The sequence below is a fragment of the Elgaria multicarinata genome, chromosome 10 (genome assembly GCF_023053635.1).
Source record: "Elgaria multicarinata webbii isolate HBS135686 ecotype San Diego chromosome 10, rElgMul1.1.pri, whole genome shotgun sequence".
NCBI classification, from domain to species: Eukaryota; Metazoa; Chordata; class Lepidosauria; order Squamata; family Anguidae; genus Elgaria; species Elgaria multicarinata.
In genome coordinates, this window is record NC_086180.1 from 7,340,655 (window position 1) to 7,360,744 (window position 20,090).

The following is a 20,090-nucleotide window of genomic DNA, read 5'->3' on the forward strand; positions in this document are numbered from 1 at the left end:
ACGTGTCAATCAGTCCTGTGTGTGTGTGTGTGTGTGCGCGCGTGGATTGTGTTTTTTTGGTTCTCAGTAGAATGACTTCTCCAGTGCCGTTCAGTAGGCTGAGTCGGGGATTCCAATCTGCATTTCCCATATCCCTGTCTCCCCTCACCAACTTGGGTCAGGGTGTTCTCTTGTTGTTCTATGCAAGCATTTCAAGCAGGAAATGAAGCTTGCCTGCTCATTACATCTGTTAACACTCAGGAAATATTATCGCATAGGCCTGCAGCGCTAGCCTTCCATTTCCTGTGTTGCTTTCTCACTGGGCTTACCTACCCTCCTGCTTCTCCAACTCCATCACTTCGTAAAATGATCCCCTACCCCACCCCCAATTCCCCAACGAACACTCAGTGTCTATCTTGCCAGCATCATAACAATGAAGCTCTCCAAGGTATTAACAATTTCCACATGCAAAGGTCTAGCTGAGACAGTATTTGTCTTGGATGTTCATTGACTGGGTTTTCTGTTTTTTGCTGTTGGTAAATTCCAAGGCTTTAAGAAACTGCAGGGGTGGTGTCAAAGAAGGAAGGACGTGCAGCAGTCAGAAGGTTTCAGCTAATGCGGTGATAATGGTAATCTATGTAAGTGGGTCAGTAGGTTAACATGTGCGTCTATCCAGAAGGATCCATGAAGGGCAGTGAGACAGCAGTCAGCATTTTCAAAGCTGAATTTGAGAGTACCAGATTCCTCTCTCAAGTACTAAATTGGGCAAAAGTGAAAAGAACAAAAACCTGGACCAAACAGTCCTTTGGTCTGATGCAGCTTTCCTTATGTTCAGAGGGGTTTACGAAATCCGTTTTCAAAGCTGCAGTGTCTGCACACACACAAGCTACCTACTGCAGAAATGGGGTGGGTGGATTGAAAGAGCAGGGCCTACTCATGCCCGCATTTATGGATCAAGGGCCAAGTTCACACTTAAAAGGTGTGCCCAATGCTGGTCAGAAGCTCCTTGGAAGAATAAGACACATATGTAAAAACTAGCCTAGTTTGGGGGGAAATTAATGGCAGTGTCTTATAGCATAACCTCTGTGCATGTCTATTCAGAAGTAAATCCCAGTGAGTTCAATGGGGCTTCCTCCCAGTATACTAAGGGTTAGTCATACTTACTAGGGAGTAAGCCCCACTGACTTCAGTGAGGTTTATTTCTGAGCAAATAGGATTGTGCTGATAGGTAGAATACAAAAAGACCTGTTTGGCCAAATCAAAGCTGTTTGTAAGATGTAAAAGAAAACGGGGCTCTTTTAATAGCTGCATAAAAGAGTGAATATTTATTTATTATTGATTTATTTATTGAAAGTATTTTTTAGCATGCCCTTCATCTTAGGATCCCAGGGTAGCAGCTTGTCATATAAGCTACACTTGCTGAAATTCTTGCTTCTGTACATTAAAAGTACAGGAGCCTTGTATACTTCCCCATCTGGTCTTTCTCTGTAAGGTGAAAGAAAAACATTAAAAAATACACCAAGATAAGCTCAGTACTGTCATATATGTGAATGATGCAGCCATCTTGACATGTAGAAATTAAACTCATGGAGCTATTCTTACCCAGTATACTGAGAGATTAGTGGGGGATTAATCTTAATTTTGGGGTGTCAGATTGCACAAGAAATTTATTTATTTATTTATTTATTTATTTATTTATTTATTTATTACATTTTTATACCGCCCAATAGCTGAAGCTCTCTGGGCGGTTCACAAAAAACAGTAGAAAAAGGCAGCAGTGCAATCCTATGTGTCTTCTCAGAAGTAAGTCCCATTGACTTCAATGAGGCTTACTTCCAGGTAAGTGGTAAAGGATTGAAGCCTGATTATATTAACAGTTCAGGTTGAATGTTATGAATGTACACAAAGCGTTGCTCCCCAACTACACTTGACTTCATATTTTGTTATTTAAGGCTTTGTACATTAGACTTTGAGAAACTGTATTGCACAATTCTGCAAAGCGCACCTCAACATTTTTTTCTTCTATCCACAGCTTTCCTACAAATCCTTTGGGGCAATTTTTCCAGTGACTACCAGCAGGATGTTTAGAGGGGAAATGGTTTCCAACCAGAGTTTTGTAACTTTCCCCCAAAGAGGAAGTGAAAGTCACAAGACAATGCTAAAAGATTTTTTTTAACATACTCAAGGAAAACTCAAGTTGTACTGGGAGCTTTCAGCTGTTAATTTTTTTAAAAAAAGCCTGAAAAGCATGCACATTAATATGAGGGAATGGGGTTATTTATTTATTTATTACATTTCTATACCGCTCAATAGCCAAAGCTCTCTGGGCAGTTATTTCTATACTGCCCAATAGCTGAAACTCTTACAGATGTTCCCTTCATTTAAATTTTGTTTAAAGATCTAGATGAGCACTGTGACATTTGAAGGATATGACATATAAACATTAAAGTTGGGCTTTTTTTAAAGAAACTTTTAAAAGGTACTCTAAATGGAACAGTTATGGTTGTGTCACTTTGGGATTGTCACAGGTGCTAGCCAATACATGCCCGCAGTGCATGCGATTGTAGTCCACACACTCCTCACAATTTCAGTGGTAGGACTAGTCTGAGGCAAGTGTTTGTCCCATTTTTACAGCGACAAAACCTTGTGGTTAATTACTGGGGAAATGTGATTCCTCACCACCAAAAGGCCCCCTTCATGAAAGACGTCTGCAACACCTGGAATACTGTTTACACTGATATACAATTGTCTTAAAAGACCATAGGTGTAAATGAAAGCTTTGCTATATACCGTGTTAGGTGCAAATGTAATAAATGTAATGTAATAAATAATAACAAAATGTTCCCCAAGGTGGATAACGTGGAATTAACTCTTATTATCCCTACAACACTCATGCGTGGTAATAGAGAGTCCAGAAAAATGCTTGCCATGTTTTAAACAGCCCTCCTCCTCGACTTTTAGTGGATAGCTGACAGCACAGAAATGTGGCAGCTTTTCCAGGCATGGAGATAAATGACTGGAAAGTCTTCATTTGTTTAATCTCTTAAGAGATGTATTGTTTTCAGGTGCCACAAGAGTCTCTTGCTGCAACAAACACACAGCTACCTCTCTGCCATTGGTTTAATCCCTTTGTGTGTGAGTGTGAGACAGCTGCTAAAAGGCACAGGACCAATAAAGAAGATGGCAACCTTAACTGATTTAGAAGATGTACAGATGGGTAGGGTGGTCAACTTTTTAAATTGCCGCTGCAGTTGTGCAGCTTGAAGTTTGCAACAAAGGTGAGTAGGACATTGTGCATTACAGGTGGCAATGTGCATGCTGTGAAAAGCTGCAGAAAAGGGCAACTAAAATGATGAAGGGGCTGGAGCATCTCCCCTATGAGGGAAGGTGACAACAGCTGGGATTGTTTAGCTTGGAGAAAAGGAGGATAAGGGGAGACATGATAGAGGTGTACAAAATAATGCATAGTGTGGAGAATGTGGATAAGGAGACATTTTTCTCCCTCTCTCAAAGTACTCTCAAAGTACATTTTGTGAACCGCCCAGAGAGCTTCAGCTATTGGACGGTATAAAAATGTAATAAATAAATAAATAGAACCAAGGGTCACCCCTTGAAGCTGATTGCTGGGAGATTCAGGACAAATAAAAGGAATTACTTCTTCACACAGCACATAGTTCAACTATGGAACTCACTACCACAGGATATAGTGATGGCCACTGTTACAGCCACCAATTGGGATGGCTTTAAAAGGCGGTTGGATAAATTCCTGGAGGAGGAGGAGAAGGCTATCAACGGCTACTAGCCCTGATGGTTGTATGCTATCTCCAGTATCCGAGGCAGTAAGCCTGTGTGCACCCATTGCTGGGGAACATGGGTGGGAGGGTGCTGTTGCACCATGTCCTGCTTTGTGGGTCCCTGGTCAACAACTGGTTCAGACACCAGACCTTTTTATTCTCTCAGCATTTGAACAGCCTATAAATTCAATCTTAACTTTGCTGTTTTAAATTTGTATTTCTGCACTGATGCTGATTTTATCCTGGTTGTGCTTTTTATATTGTATTTTATATCATGTTTTATGCTGTTCGTTTTATACTTTAAATGGTTTAAATTTTTGTGAACCGCCCAGGGAGCTTCGGCTGTTGGGTGGTATAAAAATGCAATAAATAAACAAACAAAAAACTGGTTGGCCCCTGTGGGAACAGTGCTGGATTAGATGGACCCTCTGAGGGCTTTTCTTGTGTTCTTGTGTACTGATGAGTGAAACTGAGGCCACTATTAAAGACACAAGGACAGGCCAGGGCGCCATTTCACCCTGGTCCTTTGGCATTCGATGTCTTGGTATGAACCAAGGGTGGTGTAAGCATTCCTGAGGTAATATTTTTGAAGTGTTTTGAACACGATATATATATATATCAATCGTCCATTTGAAATCAGCGTATATAAACAGTATACTAATTGTGCGCGTGCATATATGTATTTTTCTTTGCACCAAATCCTGTCCTTGCTGGGTAGGCATGGATACCTGATGTGCCAATCATGCTCTGAGCCCCGCCCGGTAGCCCAATCCCGTTCGTTTCACTGGAGCGCAAACATGTCGCTCCCGCTTCTGGAGGAGACGGTTGGCTACAACTATTCCGTTATACGTCCCACCCCTGGAGGCCTAATCCCAACAGCCCCGTTTTGTTCGAACTTTTTTTGGTGCTGTTGTCAATCTTGAACGGACGACGTTAATTGGAGGGATTCGATCTTGGCTCCCCCCCTTACATCTTTCCCCAACCTTATTGGCTAGTGTGTTTGTCGCTCTCAATAAGGAAGGCCGTGATTGGTGGATGTTTGGGGAAACTGTCTTCCCCCCCTTTTTTCTGAGGAGAAAAGGGCGGGAGCGAAAAGGGCGTTTGGCGCAGGCGCAGTGTCTGGTTCGGCTGCTGCTCTTGCCGCGGCGAATGGGGCCGGGCGGCGCTGCGGATGGAGCCGCTGCAGAATGGAAGTGGCGCGGCCGAAGCTGAGGCGGAGTCGCGGCCACCACCCGCCACCGCGACAGGAAGCGAAGCTGGCCTCCCCGCGGAGCAACCGCTGCGGCGGGCGCCCGCCTCTGCGGCCCCAGGCGATGGCCGGCGGTGCGGTGGAGGGTCTGGGCGGGCGGAGGCCGTCGCGGGCCGCGAGAAAGAGCGCGCGGGCCCCGCTTTCCGGCCGCGCCTCGACTCCCACCGCAAGAACCGCCCTCGTGAGTGGCCGCTAGGGGGCGCCGGGCGGGAGCCGCGCCTGTGAGGGAAGAGGGCGGGGGCGGATGCGCTTGTGGGCGGGGCCTGACTGAGGGACAGACAGATGCGCTTGTGGGCGGGGCCTGTGTGGGCGGGGGCGGATTTATTGGTGGGCGGGGCTTGTTCTGAGCTCTTGATTTCTCTTTGGGTGAACTTGTAAACCAAGATATTTAACGTTATTACATTTTTGCCCCATTTTCCCACCAAGGGATGTACAGCAGCAGCTTTGCCCAACGTGGTGCCTTCTGTATGTGTTGGACTGCAGCCAGCACGGGCAATGGGAATTGTGGGAGTTTTGGGCCAGCGCATCATGAGGGCACTGTGTTGGGGAAGGCTGCTGAATAGTGTGGTGTACATGTTTCAGATTATTATTATTATTATCACCATCATCATAATCATCATCATCCCGCCTTTTGCCCAATGCTGGGCCTCAAGGCGGTATCTCAAAATTTACAACATATACATTAAAAACCTATAAATAGATACTAAAGTTAAAAGTATATGAAACATATTCCAATATTTTAACATTTCAAATGGCAATTAGTTTCCACAACAGCCCTGTGAGGTAGGTTGGGCAGAGCGACACGGACTGCGATTGGCTCACAGTAGACTAGAGAGCTTCATATCTGAGTAGCAAGAGTTTATAAAATTATGCCCGGTGTGGAAGAAAGTCGATAAGAAGGGAAAACCTCTTTCATAACACTAGAATTCAGGGCTTTCCACTGAAGCTGAATGATAGGGAAATTCAAGATGGATGAAAGGAAGTACTTTTTCACACAGGGCTAAGGAATTCACTACCACAAGTGGTCATGATAGTTTATTTATTTATTTATTTATTTATTACATTTTTATACCGCCCAGTAGCTGGAGCTCTCTGGGCGGTTCACAAAAATTAAAACCATTCAGAACATTATAAAACATCCAACAATCTAAAAACCCAAATACAAAATACAATATATGGCAGATCCAGTTTTCATATCATGGTTGGTAAACAGAGATTACGGCACACTTTTCCTGGTTTGGATGGAACAGAAAACTGCAGATTAGAGAATTTACAGGGTGCTGCTCGGACAGTGCTGTTCCAGGCCAGGGGAATTGCACACTTTCTGGAGGCTCCAGAAGGTACATTTTGCCTCCCCGCTGCGCCAATCAGGGCCTTAAAGCCCCTCTCAAAACCTTGGATTAAGATGGTTAATGGTTGCCAAATTGGACAGCTTTTTTTAAAAAAAGGATTAAATTCATGGAGGATAAGACTGTCAATGGTTACTAGTCATGATGGCTATATGCTCCCTCCAGGATCAGAGGCAGTGTGCTTCTTACCTGTATGGCAGTTGCTGGGGAACATGGGTAAGAGGTTGCTATTGCATTCATGTCCTGGTTGTCGCTTCCCAGACACATCCGGTTGGCCACTGTGGAGGTGGGATGCTGGACAAGAGAGGCCTTTGGTCTGATCCAACCGGGCTCTTACGTGAACAGGGTTCACAAAGAGCTTTCCTTCTTTCCATGCTACTGCACATCTGGGAAGAGTTCATGTGCTATCTGTGCGTGGGATGGATGGTTTCATTAGTGTTTGTCTTTTGCAGTCAGTGATGTCATCCTTTAGGATTTATATTTATATGATTTGTGCATCACCTTTCTACTAAGAAAAATGGCATTCAAGGCAGCTTAATATTAGGAATCCTTACAAAGCTATAAATTGGTATTTGTGAAACCCATCTTTAAAAAAAAAATCCATCTTAGTATCTATTCTGTTTATGACAGCCGAGGAAGTGGGAAAGAAGCATTTCTCATGCTGTGAAATGTGTTTACGTTGCTGGTTTCTTACTAGGACAGCAAAAATAGTTCTTACCACAGATATTAATATGTGCTTAGAGCTCAGCTGTTTTTGGTTGAGGAGGGAAAAGGTTTTTTATATAATCAGGTGTCCTGAACTCTTGAGTTCCTGACATTGAGAGTCAAGAGACCACTTGCTGCCAGGTAAATGATCTAATCAATAACAGGATTTTAAAACTTGCATGGGTAAGCACAATTCATTGTCTCCATTACCATTTATTTGCCATTTACTTTAATGCGCCCATTCAGAAGTAGTTGCTATGTGGATTTATAAGGTATTTATGATTGTGAACCGCCCAAAGAGCTCCGGCTATTGGGTGGTATAGAAATGTAAATATAATAATAATAATAATAATAATAATAATTTATTTAGCTAATGGGGAAGCTTTGGCAGGTCAAAACTTGAGAAATGTAAGAAAAACCACCCCAAAAGCTAAGAATAAAAATATGTTCATGCAAGTTCTTTATGTCGGAACTTTAAAACCTTGAACATCAAAATATACCTGAATTACATCTACTAGTATCACATCTGGCTGAGAAATCGCAACTGTTAATCCCTCTCTTAGACAAAATGGCTGAAGTTTGTGGAATTTGTATTTGTGTTGTGTCTCGTGACTCCTTCCCGACTGCAGTCCTTTCTCTCTCGTGTGAACTTGTTTTCTGCTCAATATCCTTTTCCATACAGCTCCCCCCTTTCTCACGTCCCTTTGCAGTGTTTTTGCTAGACAGGCTGATGTTTTAATGCTGAATCTACGTAAACCCTGTTCAGTTGTCAGCATATAGTGTCTATATGCTGACAACATTCCTGCATTGAGCAGGGGGGTTGGACTCGATGGCCTTGTAGGTCCCTTCCAGCTCTACTATTCTATGATTCTATGCAAGGAACAGGGATGAGTATACTCCTTCTTTTGTCATTCTCGCTGCCCCCCCCCCCCCATGTGTAGATGGCAACGAGAACTATGAAAGGGATGAAGCTAGTATGCTGTTCCTCACTCCACATTGCAGAGACCTATGAGCTTTCTAATGACTGAACCAGGTTATAGTTTTGCCAGGATTCTAATATTTGTTGCAATCTCCTGATGTCGGAATGTGGGTGATGGTGCTGAATGTTGTATATGGGCAGGTAATAACAAGTGTTTTATGCATATAAGACTGCCTTTTATAGTTATCCTTTCTCTTCCTTATTCCTTTAGCCTTTCCATGGTTTGGCTTGGATATCGGAGGGACGTTGGTGAAGCTTGTCTACTTTGAACCAAAAGACATTATAGAGGAGGAGGAGGAGGAAGTGGAGAATCTGAAAAGCATTCGGAAATACCTGACCTCCAACACTGCCTATGGAGCTACAGGCATTCGGGATGTTCACCTTGAGCTAAAGGATCTTACGCTGTGTGGACGTAAAGGCAATCTGCACTTTATACGCTTTCCCACTCATGACATGCCTGCTTTTATTCAGATGGGCAGCGAAAAACACTTCTCAAGCCTCCACACCACCTTATGTGCCACAGGAGGTGGAGCCTATAAATTTGAGCAGGACTTTCGCACAGTATGCAATTTTTGGCTTATATACCCTTAAGCTGCAATAGCACCTTGTTAGGGGTTGAGTGTGTATTAATATCCCTGAAACAGCGGTTCCCTGTTGGAATGTGTTTGGGGTAGTCTAGTTTCCTGATCTGACTTTAAGAGCAACGCAGAGTTGGCCTCCACGTCTGTAAAATAGATATTTACTAATCGCAAAACCTTGCCCCTGGCATTACATGAAGTAGGGCTTTACAAGAACAGCTGCACAATCAAGATGCCCAGTTAAGAGTACTGGCTACCGCAGCTTTGCATCTGCCATCCCTTCATGAGTTTAACGTGTGTTGGCTTAGCTGATAGAAGAGTTTATCTTGTAATGACTGTTGTGACTGTGCGGTAATTAGGGAAAACTGCTTGCTTACCGTTGAAGTGGGGAGTGTGTGTGTGTCTTGCTCAAGTACCTGTGGAACAGAGCAATGCTTGAAATACTTTCTTAGTTTAGTTAACCAAAGACTGAGGGTAGCAGGAGGCAGTTAAGGGGTCTCTTTGCAGTCCTCTCCACATCAGCTCTGGCAGCTAGTCTTCATTCATTATGCAGGGACATGGGCTTGCTGCATGCCTATGATTTCACTGTGAATCATGGAATTCAGTGTATATTTTATTTATTTATTTATTTATTGCACTTATATACCGCTCCCATAGCCGGGGCTCTCTGGGCAGTTTACAGAAATTCTAAAATTGAGATAAAAACGAGTATACAAAATTTAAAATTCTAAAACATAAAACATACACACATAAAGCATTAAAAAACGTTTAAAAAAACTAAACATGTGGGTGATTAAGATGTGCCGCCATATGCCTGGGCAAAGAGGAAAGTCTTAACCTGGTGCCGGAAAGATAGCAGCGTTGGTGCCAGGCGAGCCTCGTCAGGGAGATCGTTCCATAGTCTGGGGGCCACCACCGAAAAGGCCCTGTCCCTCGTTGCCACACTTTGAGCCTCTCTCGGAGTAGGCACCCGGAGGAGGACCTTAGATGTTGAACGTAGTGACCGGGTATATTAACGTATATATCAGGCTCTTGCAAATCTCCGTTTTCCTTTTTTTTCTTTAAAGACCCATCACATTTCCGTTCCAATAATTTTATGAACGTGCTTTTCCTTCCGGTAAATTGATTGATAGGGTTTTTTTAAAAAATAAATTTATGCAATTCTAAGATGCTCTGGGGTCAAAATGGTTTAATAAATAAGTCAATACAAACTAAGCAGACTCCTCAAGGTAAAGGGAGGATGTGATTCTCAGGAGGCAGAGGAACTAAACCAGGGATTGCAGTCCACAGTGAGGGTATATTTGGGAGTTTATGGCAGAGCAGAAGCAGCTAGGCCACCTTGCACCAAATCCAGGGGTAGTTGGCCTGGATTTGGTGCAATGTTTGCTAAAAGCAGTCTGATTCGGGGATGGCTTGCTGAAGCCCCCTTTCCTCATGAGCGTCTTGGAACTGCCATAATCAGTTGACAGGATTATGGGAGACGTGTATATATTGGGGAAGAACTGCAACTCAGTGGCCTTTTTGGCTCTTAGCTGCACCGCTGCTCATCCTGAAATCAGGATGTTAGCTGAAATCAGGATGTTAGTAGACGTTAGCTGCCCATCCCAGGACAAAATATCTTTTTCAACTACCAAATATTTGAACCATCGTGAAGTCAGGGTGCAACACTGTGGCCAAATCTGAGGGCAACTACCCCTGGATTTGGTGCAAGGTGGCCTAGCTGCTTCTGCTCTGCCATGAACTCCCAAATATACCCTCACTGAGGACCGCAATCCCTGGTTTAGTTCCTCTGCCTCCTGAGAATCATATCCTCCCTTTACCTTGAGGAGTCTGCTTAGTTTGTATTGACTTATTTATTAAACGATTTTGACCCCATGTGTTTTGACCCCAGAGCAGCTTAGAATTGCATAAATTTATTTTTTAAAAAACCCTATCAATCAATTTACCGGAAGGAAAAGCACGTTCATAAAATCGAACCACTGTAATCATATTTATATTTCGTTCAGAGCGCTTAACCTAGCGAATTGGTATAGGGTTGAATAAACTGTTTTCACTACTGCTGCTGCTGAACTTCCTGGATTTGGCATTGCTGGCCTAGGAAGTCGACACGCAATAGGCCAGTGTCCCTGAGTGATATGCCTGTGGGAGAAGGAAGCTGCCACCATGTGCTAGGTCCCACTCCCCGGGCCCTGCTGGAAGTGTTTATCTGGTTCTCTTCAGAGCTTGTTTCTCCTAACAGGTGAGCGACCTCCAGCTTCACAAAATGGATGAACTCGACTGCCTTATTAAAGGAGTTTTGTACATTGATTCAGTTGGGTTCAACGGACACTCGGAGTGCTACTATTTTGAAAACCCAACTGATCCTGAAAAATGCCAGAAGCTCCCCTTCAACTTGGAGAATCCGTACCCTCTCCTTCTGGTAAACATCGGCTCGGGGGTCAGCATCTTAGCAGTGTATTCCAAAGACAATTACAAGCGAGTGACGGGGACCAGGTGAGAACGGGAGGTGAACGCACGATGCCTTTAGCTCCGATAAGCCGTGAATTCGTCATCTGCAACTCATATATGCAGCTAAATGTCACCAATGTATCAACACCACTGTCACCCAACACTGCTGTCACCATGTGGTCATGTGTGCACACTGATCATAGTGTAGTCAGAAAATATCGTGACGGGCTGTGCTTGGGGGTAAGCCCCATTTAACACAATGGAACTTAATGAGAAAAGTGCATGGGGTTGGGCTGGAAGAGTGTTAACTACTTCCTTGAGTTCATAGGTCATACAACAGGATTTTCCACACCCACCCACCCACCCCTGTGTAGAGAGATCTGTGCCAGCTAGTGGGATGTCAGCTATTTTCATTAGGACTTCACTACAGACTTGGTTTCTTGCCTGTGGCTATTCCCCTTCTTGCCCTATGTTCTTGGGGAAAAGGTTGAACCATTTACAACACACACACAATGTACAGCACCATGTACATTGATGGTGCTATATAAATAAATAATAACAAAATAATAATAATAATTAAAAAAAAACCAGTGCGAGAAGAGGGCCAGGATCTCTTCTTGATCCTCCCAGAGTGCAGGACACGGAATAAAGGGCTCAAGTGACAGGAAGCCAGATTCCGTCTGGACATCAGGAAAAACGTCCTGACTGTTAGAGCAGTACGACAATGGAACCAGTGACCTAGGGAGGTTGTGGGCTCTCCCACACTAGAGGCCTTCAAGAGGCAGCTGGACAACCATCTGTCAGGGATGCTTTAGGGTGGATTCCTGCATTGAGCAGGGGGTTGGACTCTATGGCCTTGTAGGCCCCTTCCAACTGCTATTCTATGATTCTTTTGGCAGTTGAAATTACTTGTGCGTCTTTTCTTTTTTGCTAGCCTTGGAGGGGGAACCTTCTTTGGTCTGTGCTGCCTTCTGACTGGCTGTTCCACCTTCGAAGAGGCTCTTGAAATGGCATCCCTTGGGGACAGCACTAAAGTCGACAAATTAGTGCGGGATATTTATGGAGGTGACTATGAGAGGTTTGGACTGCCAGGCTGGACAGTAGCATCCAGGTAAGGTCTCACCTGGTGCTTTTGTAAGGGAGCGTAATACCTCTGTAGGACTCTTTTCTGATTTATTTATTTATTTATTACATTTTTATACCCCCCAATAGCTGAAGCTCATCTGGGCGGTTCACAAAAATTAAAACCATAATAAAACAACCAACAGGTTAAAAGCACAAATACAAAATACAGTATAAAAAGCACAACCAGGATAAAAACCACACAGCAAAAATTGATATAAGATTAAAATGCAGAATTAGAACAGTAAAATTTAAATTTAAGTTAAAATTAAGTGTTAAAATACTGAGTGAATAAAAAGGTCTTCAGCTGGCGACAAAAGGAGTACAGTGTAGGCGCCAGGCGGACCTCTCTGGGGAGCTCATTCCACAGCCAGGGTGCCACAGCGGAGAAGGCCCTAGTTTGTACATAACAAAAATGATTTACAAATTAGTACATAATTCACCTAGTTTATACATAACAAAAAATCCTGGCGCTTGTTGCCCCCGCTTTCAGTCGACAACCCAGAAACGCCCCGTTTCTGGGTTGTTACCATGACATCTGAACTTGGAACTCTGCATTGTTTAGGGGAATAATAACCCAGGGTTATCCAAATAGTAACAATAATCCGTCGTTTGTTGTGGAGTTAACTCTGGGTTGTTTTACCCCCAAAACAAACCAGGAATACAGCCTTACTGGGTTGTTGATTGAAAGCAAAAGTGAGGAGCGCTCCGGAGTCACCATGCTCACTTATTCCCACTCAGCTACAACAATTCCTGGTTTAAACAACCTAGGAATTGTGTGGTACATGGACAATCCTGTTAATTGTAATAGGCTGCATTTAACATTGTTCCCTGTCCAGAGCCTTTTGAGATGAGGTGGGCTAAAATTCAAAGAAATAAACATGTGTTAATAATGAAACAGAGAGTGGTCATAGCATTTTGTCTTCTGCTTCTAAGGAATGAATCCAGTAAGTATTAGTGGAATCCAGAAATAAAGTATATTTAGGTTCTGAATCATTCAGTTCAGCCTTTCTCACCCTGTTGCCCTCCAGGTGTGTTGGACAATAGCTCCCAGCATCCCCCAGCCAACACAACTGGAGAGAACCAGGGTGAGGAAGGCCGCCTTAATTGCTTGATCTCTGTCTTTCTCAGTATATAGTCCTGAAATCATTTGATAAGCCTGTCTCTCTGCTTGAGAACAGTGCTTGTCAGCAGATAGTGGATAAAGGATGGAGCCAGCTGGCCTTTTATTTATTTAAAACATTTCTTGGCCTCCTTTCAGGGCAGCAGAAGCCCTCACAAGGCGGCTTACAACAAGATGGCAGTTTATTGCCTGAATAAGTGGGCCTTTTTTCCTTTTTTTAAATGCTCTCGCTCTCGCTCTCCCCCATATTTTTGAATCTTGTATTTTTCATCCCCACTTCTCCCATTCCAATTAGGCTTTTTATTTCCCCCGTGAAATAAATGATTGCTTATTTTCTTTGAGTTATCTGGTGCTCTTTTGCTCCACGGATCCTTCACAGCACCCTCGCTCTCTGTTTGTGCTGTGCCGTGGGTGGGCCGCTGGTGTGTGTGGGCAGGTGATCCTGTGTCTTCGCAGAGCGGCTGAACTAGAAGTCCTTCTCATCTGTTCTAGCTCTGTGATTATGTTATTATTATTATTATTTTTATTTATATAGCACCATCAATGTACATGGTGCTGTACAGATTACACAGTAAATAGCAAGACCCTGCCGCATAGGCTTACAATCTAATAAAGTTGTAGTAAACAATAAGGAGGGAAAGAGAATGCAAACAGGCACAGGGAAGTGTAAACAGGCACCGGGTAGGGTGAAGCTAGCAGTATAGAGTCAGAACAAACTCAATATTTAAAAGCTATAGGGAAAAGAAAAGTTTTTAGCTGAGTTTTGAAAGCTGTGATTGAGTTTGTAGTTCTCAAGTGTTCTGGAAGAGCGTTCCAGGCGTAAGGGGCAGCAGAAGAAAAAGGACGAAGCCGAGTAAGGGAAGTGGAGGTCCTTGGGCAGGCGAGAAGCATGGCATCAGAGGAGCGGAGAGCACGAGCGGGGCAATAGTGTGAGATGAGAGAGGAGAGATAGGCAGGAGCTAGACCGTGAAAAACATCTTCTGGAATTGTGTTCTTGTTTTCACACCGGGTGTTTTTTTTTTAATGTGTGTCTTGTAAATGGTTCAACCTTTTCCCCAAGTGATTTTTTTTTTCTGTGTGCACGTTTCCCTGTCCAGCTTCGGAAACATGATGAGCAAGGAGAAACGAGAGGCAGCTAGTAAGGAAGACCTGGCAAGAGCCGCCTTGATCACCATTACCAATAACATCGGCTCCATAGCACGGATGTGTGCGCTTAACGAGGTACAAAAAGGGAAGCTGAAGGCGGCATACACACACACACACACACACACACACACACACTGCCCCTGGTGTGTGGGAGCCAGTCAAGGGCACACTTTTCATTGGGGATCCGCGCTCCCTTCTTCCTTGCGGGGTGGTGGTGAGGAGGTGCTTTCTGCATGCAGTGTGTGCTTCGCTGTCCAGAGAGCATTGTGGAGTAGTGACACTTGGGCTCCAGGCTGAGTGAAACGCCACTTCCCTCTGCTCTCAAGGTGAGTCAGGAGCAGAAATGACTACCATGGGATATGCTACATGATGTTTCTAGTTTTCCTAGTGAACTACTCACTTGTTCCTTTGTGAATAGCAAATGAAACATTTATTTTCTGGGGGGTGTTCAGGATAGTCAGATGGGAGGGACATTGGGGGTCATTGCTGCTTTAAAAGGGGTCTGTGGCTCCCCTCCTTTCAGCAAAGAGAGCATGGCTAATATTCCAAGCTGAGGACGTCCACAGAGGAAGAGTGTAGCAGAGCCTGGGGGTGGGGGGTGGGGAGCAAGGGCTGTCCTAAGGCAAGAGGTGCTCCATCTCTCCCAGCCTCTCTTGCTGATTTACCTGAGCTCGGGGCTTTCAGCTTCTTTACAGTGCTGCCTTGTTGCAACCATGTCAAGCAGCATTGTACAGGGCTATGAAAGAACCGGGGCCTGCTCGTCTGGTTACTTCGGGGCATGTGTCCTTGCACAACTATAAGTAATTCTTCAGATTAGTGGCCAGACGGCAAGAAAGGTTAGTGTGTGTGCGTACGTGCGTGCGTGCTGGTGCTGAAATCCATTGCCTGATACCAGCAGCTCCTAAGAGAGAAGTTCTGGGGCAACTCAAGAAGCAGGATGGAAAGGTACGCTGGGAAACCAGAGATAAAGATGGTACTCATGTAGAAAGCGGGTAAAGGGGGAAAGTGTAAAGTTGGATCTCGAAGCCAGGTCTGAGCTGGGTTTTAGTTGAGTTGTTAAGGTGAGTCGCAGAGTAACTGCTTTTGTTTATGCTTATATAATCACTGACTCTAGGATGCTGCGTGGGGACGCTGTTTGGATATACACACAGGTTAGATACTGCACTGGTTTATTTGTGCTCAGTACGTGAACTTCATCTCCTCCTCCTGAATCACTTTACCACCATCCTCCTGGGACTTGGCTTTCTCTGTCCCTAGGCCCCATTTCTCCCCTCCCCAGTCAAACTCACAGGCACACTCAAAACATCAGAAGCGCCCTGCTGCATCAGACCAAGGGTCCGTCTAGTCCAGCACTCTGTTCACACAGTGGCCAACCAGCCATCGGACAGGGATGAACAAGCAGGACATGGCGCAACAACACCCTCCCACCCATGTTCCCCAGCAACTAATGTTCAATATTCTGTGACTTATCCTTGCCCAGTTAAAATGTTTGAGCCTTCTATGACATCACAGCAATGCAGCTAGTGGCTTGGATAAGATCTTACATAGGTGTCCCATTTAAAGATCTTTGGACAATGTGTCAATCAAAACTGGTATAAGAGCCTGGGAATTGCAGTCCAATGACTCTTCTCCCATGATGCTCCAATCCCCAACTTCGATAATCTAGATTTGCATACTAGCTTGTCCTTTTCCCTGAAACGGTCTCTTCTGTAGCCTGACTCTACTCCTGCCAATAACTTTTCTAATGAAAAAATGAGAGCCAAGCTCTGGTGCTGTTGTTCTTTAATCTTTAAAGAGCCTCCAAGAAATCATTCAAGATTAAGGAAGAACAGCGTTCCATCGCACCAGAGCTTGGCTCTCATTTTTTTCATCGGTTCGGTGGTGCTCTTTCCCCTCTTTTGTACCAATAACTTTTCCACCCAGATGTGTGTTGTCCTTTCTGGGTCAGCACTTTCCGCCCTCTCATAGATGCTTGACAAGGTGTAAGAGAGGAGGAATAAGGGGATGATGTGTGTGTCGTCGTCCCCCCACCCAAAGGGACCTGCTTAATGTTGAGGTTTGAAGGAGGTGAAGGCCAATGGAAATAATCCTTTGCCAGTGAGACAGCTGCCAACACCTGGGCTTTGCATTGTTTTCTGGAACATATCAGTGACTCGGTCACTAACGTTGTGATGTGAAGCAGTATGAACAGATCCGTGAATATGGCGCTCTGAATTCACATTGGCAAGCAGTACGTTTTTGAGTCTGTCCCCTACTCCGAAGGTGGCAAGCAAGATTCTAATTCTCCTTTCCCTTCTTGCAGAACATCAATCGAGTGGTTTTTGTGGGCAACTTCTTGCGCATCAATACAATCTCAATGAAGTTTCTGGCGTACGCTCTGGATTACTGGTCAAAGGGGCAATTGAAAGCCCTCTTCTTGGAACACGAGGTAGGGTCACACTGCATTGCAGATGCTGGTTCAGTTCAGACAACCCGTTGCTTGACGGTGTTTTTAGAACTCCACAGTGGAGTTTTTATACCACCGTTGAGAAATGTGAACCGCCCAGAGAGCTTCAGCTATTGGGCAGTATAAAAATGTAATAAATAAATAAATGTGTTGTCTGGCAGGAAAACTCCGCGCAACAGTGGAGGGGTTTTGTTTGGAAAACACTCCATGCAGAATATCCACGCTGTGCAGAAGAGAGTTCCTACACAACCGTTGTGTGGTGGGCTCTGTGGAGTTTTCTGTTGTGTTGACTTTTTTCACTGGCTGCAGAGTTCTCTGGCAAGAGCGGCAACAGGACGGAGTGCCGCTCTAGGAGATCCACTGGGATTGTTTTTTTCGCAGCGATGGCTGATGGGATACCATTGGGAGGACCAGGGGAGGAGAGAGGGCAGAGGAACTGTCCATCAAATGTCACGATGGATTTTACTCAACTCCGCAGTAGCTCACAGTCACACAACGGTGGAGTTAGAACATGTTGTGTGGAGAGAACCCCTTAAAAACCTCAACTGTTGAGTGGAGTTTTCCCACTGCGTTGACTAATGTGTTGTCTGAACTGAGCCACTTTCTCTCTTCCCCTCCTTCTTATCTAACCTGAGGAAGGGAGCAGCATGAAGAGGGATTTTTAAAATTTCCATCCTGATTTTGGTGCTGTGTTTTTTACTCTTGACAATTCAATGAACTTGGAGCTTGTGTTGTAATTCCTTTAATAATTAATTGGGTTTTTATCTATAACCAGAGGACTCTGGGTAATGAACCCTTTCTCGGCCAAGAGCAAATTTCGGTCCATAGAGATGGTTGGAAGCAGCAGCAGCAGCAGCAGGCCAAAATAATATTTTTACTAGGGCCACGTAACAGAGACCCAGGGAGGAGGGGTGTGTTGGTGGGAGCATGGACGAGATGGGGGTGAAACTCGGAACTTTAAAACGATGAATCTCCCCCTGAAAAGTTCTCCAAAACATGGATAGCAACTGCTCCCCCTGAATATGGGGTGGGGTCACCGGAAGGGGCAACTCAGAGCTGATCCGGGAGCAGAGGCACATGATGGGGCCTTTCCCTGACTCTCTTGCATCGGGCTCAGATGAGAGAGGGTTTTGAAGAAAATCTAAAATATACTTCAGTTAAAAGATTATCAGTATTTAATATGCTGATTAGTTTTACAGGTTTTTAATCAGTTTTATATATATTTTTTAGTGTTTTTATATTTGATGTTGTTCCCCGCCCCGATCCAGAGGGAAAGGTGGGTAAGAAATAAATTTATTATTATTATGGCAAGTGTTTTTCAACAAAGAGTCTGATTAATTATATTTGTGGGGGTTTTGTGGTGTGTGTGTGTTTTTAACAGGGTTACTTTGGAGCGGTTGGGGCATTTCTGGAGCTTCTGGATCCATCCTGATTCCACATGGTGCCTGAACCCAGGATGCCGCTGGGAACATTTACACCAAAGGGAACATCTGCATTCATTTAGCTTTATTTGTAAAAGCTTCTGTCGGTTTGACAGATAATAGGAAGTAATTTTGAGCGGCCTCATCAATCAAGGACAAGGGTATTTTTTTTAAGAACCGTTACAGCTCATCCCAATATATACTAGTTTGTAAGAAACCCGTACCTGTATATGCAAGTGTGTGGACTGAACATACCTGTCTTTCAACTCTTAAAATGCATGTTTAGTCAGCCTTGCGTTGAGCAGCTTTTGTTACCGAAACAGGGAACCGGAGCTGAGATGGAGCAAGTTGCACTATTCACAAACTATTTTAAGTGTGAATGTACTAATCTTGTATGAACTTGAAGGGCTGTGTGAATTTTAATAATCGCACCAAGACGTGCAGGATATGAAAACACACTTGAAATATTAAATCTGTTGTTTTTTTATATAAAAAAACGCAGTTTGTCTTCTTCTGACTTGAAAGAAAATTGCTTCCTTGTTTGTGTTCATGTAATACCTTGAGGGGAGGGGAAGGGAGGGGGGAGAGGAAAGCAGGGTTTAAGCCTGCAATCCTGATTGTGTTTGTAGCAACATGATCTGTCACCTTTTCTTCCCACCCTAAAGATCCCATCTCAGAAAACCGGGAGGGTGATCAGATATTGGAAGCCACCTTGTGGATGGCAGTATTTTTGGTGTGAGGGTGCAAAGTGCGTAAGCATCTAAGATGAACAAGGAAAAGGGAGAAACGTCTCAGGTTGCTGTAAACATCTTTATTTTGGACAAGCCCAATGCGTTTCGGGCTCTGGCTTTGTGTTAGTCCTGCTTAAGGGGGGTTGTAATAATGTAGGGTGACCATATGAAAAGGAGGACAGGGCTCCTGTATCTTTAATAGTTGTATTAAAAAGGGAATTTCAGCAGGTGTCATTTGTATGCATGCAGCCCCTGGTGAAATTCCCTCTTCATCAGAACCGTTAAACCTGCAAGAGCCCTGCCTTCTTTAGCTCATTCATTGTTATTTATTACGGTCACAGACCAGCAAAGTCAACACCAAAACATACAAAGGATACATAAAAACTGACATAAAAACAAAATACAGCTTGGTGAGTTGCTTCTCTAAGAAGGATTGCAGTGTTATTTTTCTAATTTGCATTGAGGTCATGAGAAACTTAGAGACCCTTTCAGTAATATGGGAGGACACATCCCTTAAACAGATTAATACCAACGTTGTGGGGCTACATCCAGAAAAGGCTGTTAATAAAGAAAATATTAACTTTTTTCTGCATTCCTCATACATGTTACAGTGCAAATTATTATTATTATTATTATTATTATTATTATTATTCCGCCTTTTGCCCAATGCTGGGCCTCAAGGCGGCCTTACAAAGTTTAAAATATACATGGGGGGGGGAAGGGAAATAAAACCATAAACAATTAAAAATACACAACAAAATTATAAGACTTTAACATAGATGGAGGGCTGGATTATTCTCCAAAGGCCTGCTTGAACAAAAAAGTTTTAGCCTGCTTCCGAAAGCCCTTCAAGGAGGGAGCCAGCCTAGCTTCCCCGGGAAGAAAGTTCCAGAGCACCGGAGCAGCCACCGAGAAGGCCCTCTCCCATGTTCCCACCAAGCGTGCCTGTGAAGATGGTGGGACTGAAAGAAGGGCTTCTCCAGAAGATCTCAAAGCACGGGCAGGCTCATAAGGGAGAAT

General features: G+C 44.1%; 1 protein-coding gene across 3 annotated transcripts; it reads left to right on the forward strand.

Annotated features, from left to right (window-relative positions):
- Positions 1-4,867: 4,867 nt before the first annotated feature.
- PANK2 (pantothenate kinase 2) lies at positions 4,868-18,820 on the forward strand. Of its 3 annotated transcripts, XM_063135202.1 has the most exons (7): positions 4,868-5,203; positions 8,267-8,616; positions 10,873-11,126; positions 12,016-12,192; positions 14,424-14,547; positions 16,775-16,900; positions 18,300-18,820. In XM_063135202.1, the coding sequence occupies exons 1-7, from the start codon at positions 4,945-4,947 to the stop codon at positions 18,348-18,350; spliced, it is 1,341 nt and encodes a 446-aa protein (XP_062991272.1). In that variant the 5' UTR covers positions 4,868-4,944; the 3' UTR covers positions 18,351-18,820. The 3 variants fall into 3 exon arrangements, with proteins under 3 accessions (XP_062991272.1, XP_062991270.1, XP_062991271.1); XM_063135200.1 differs by lacking the exon at positions 4,868-5,203 and having other exon boundaries at positions 8,394-8,467; XM_063135201.1 differs by lacking the exons at positions 4,868-5,203; positions 10,873-11,126 and having other exon boundaries at positions 8,462-8,473.
- Positions 18,821-20,090: the final 1,270 nt, after the last annotated feature.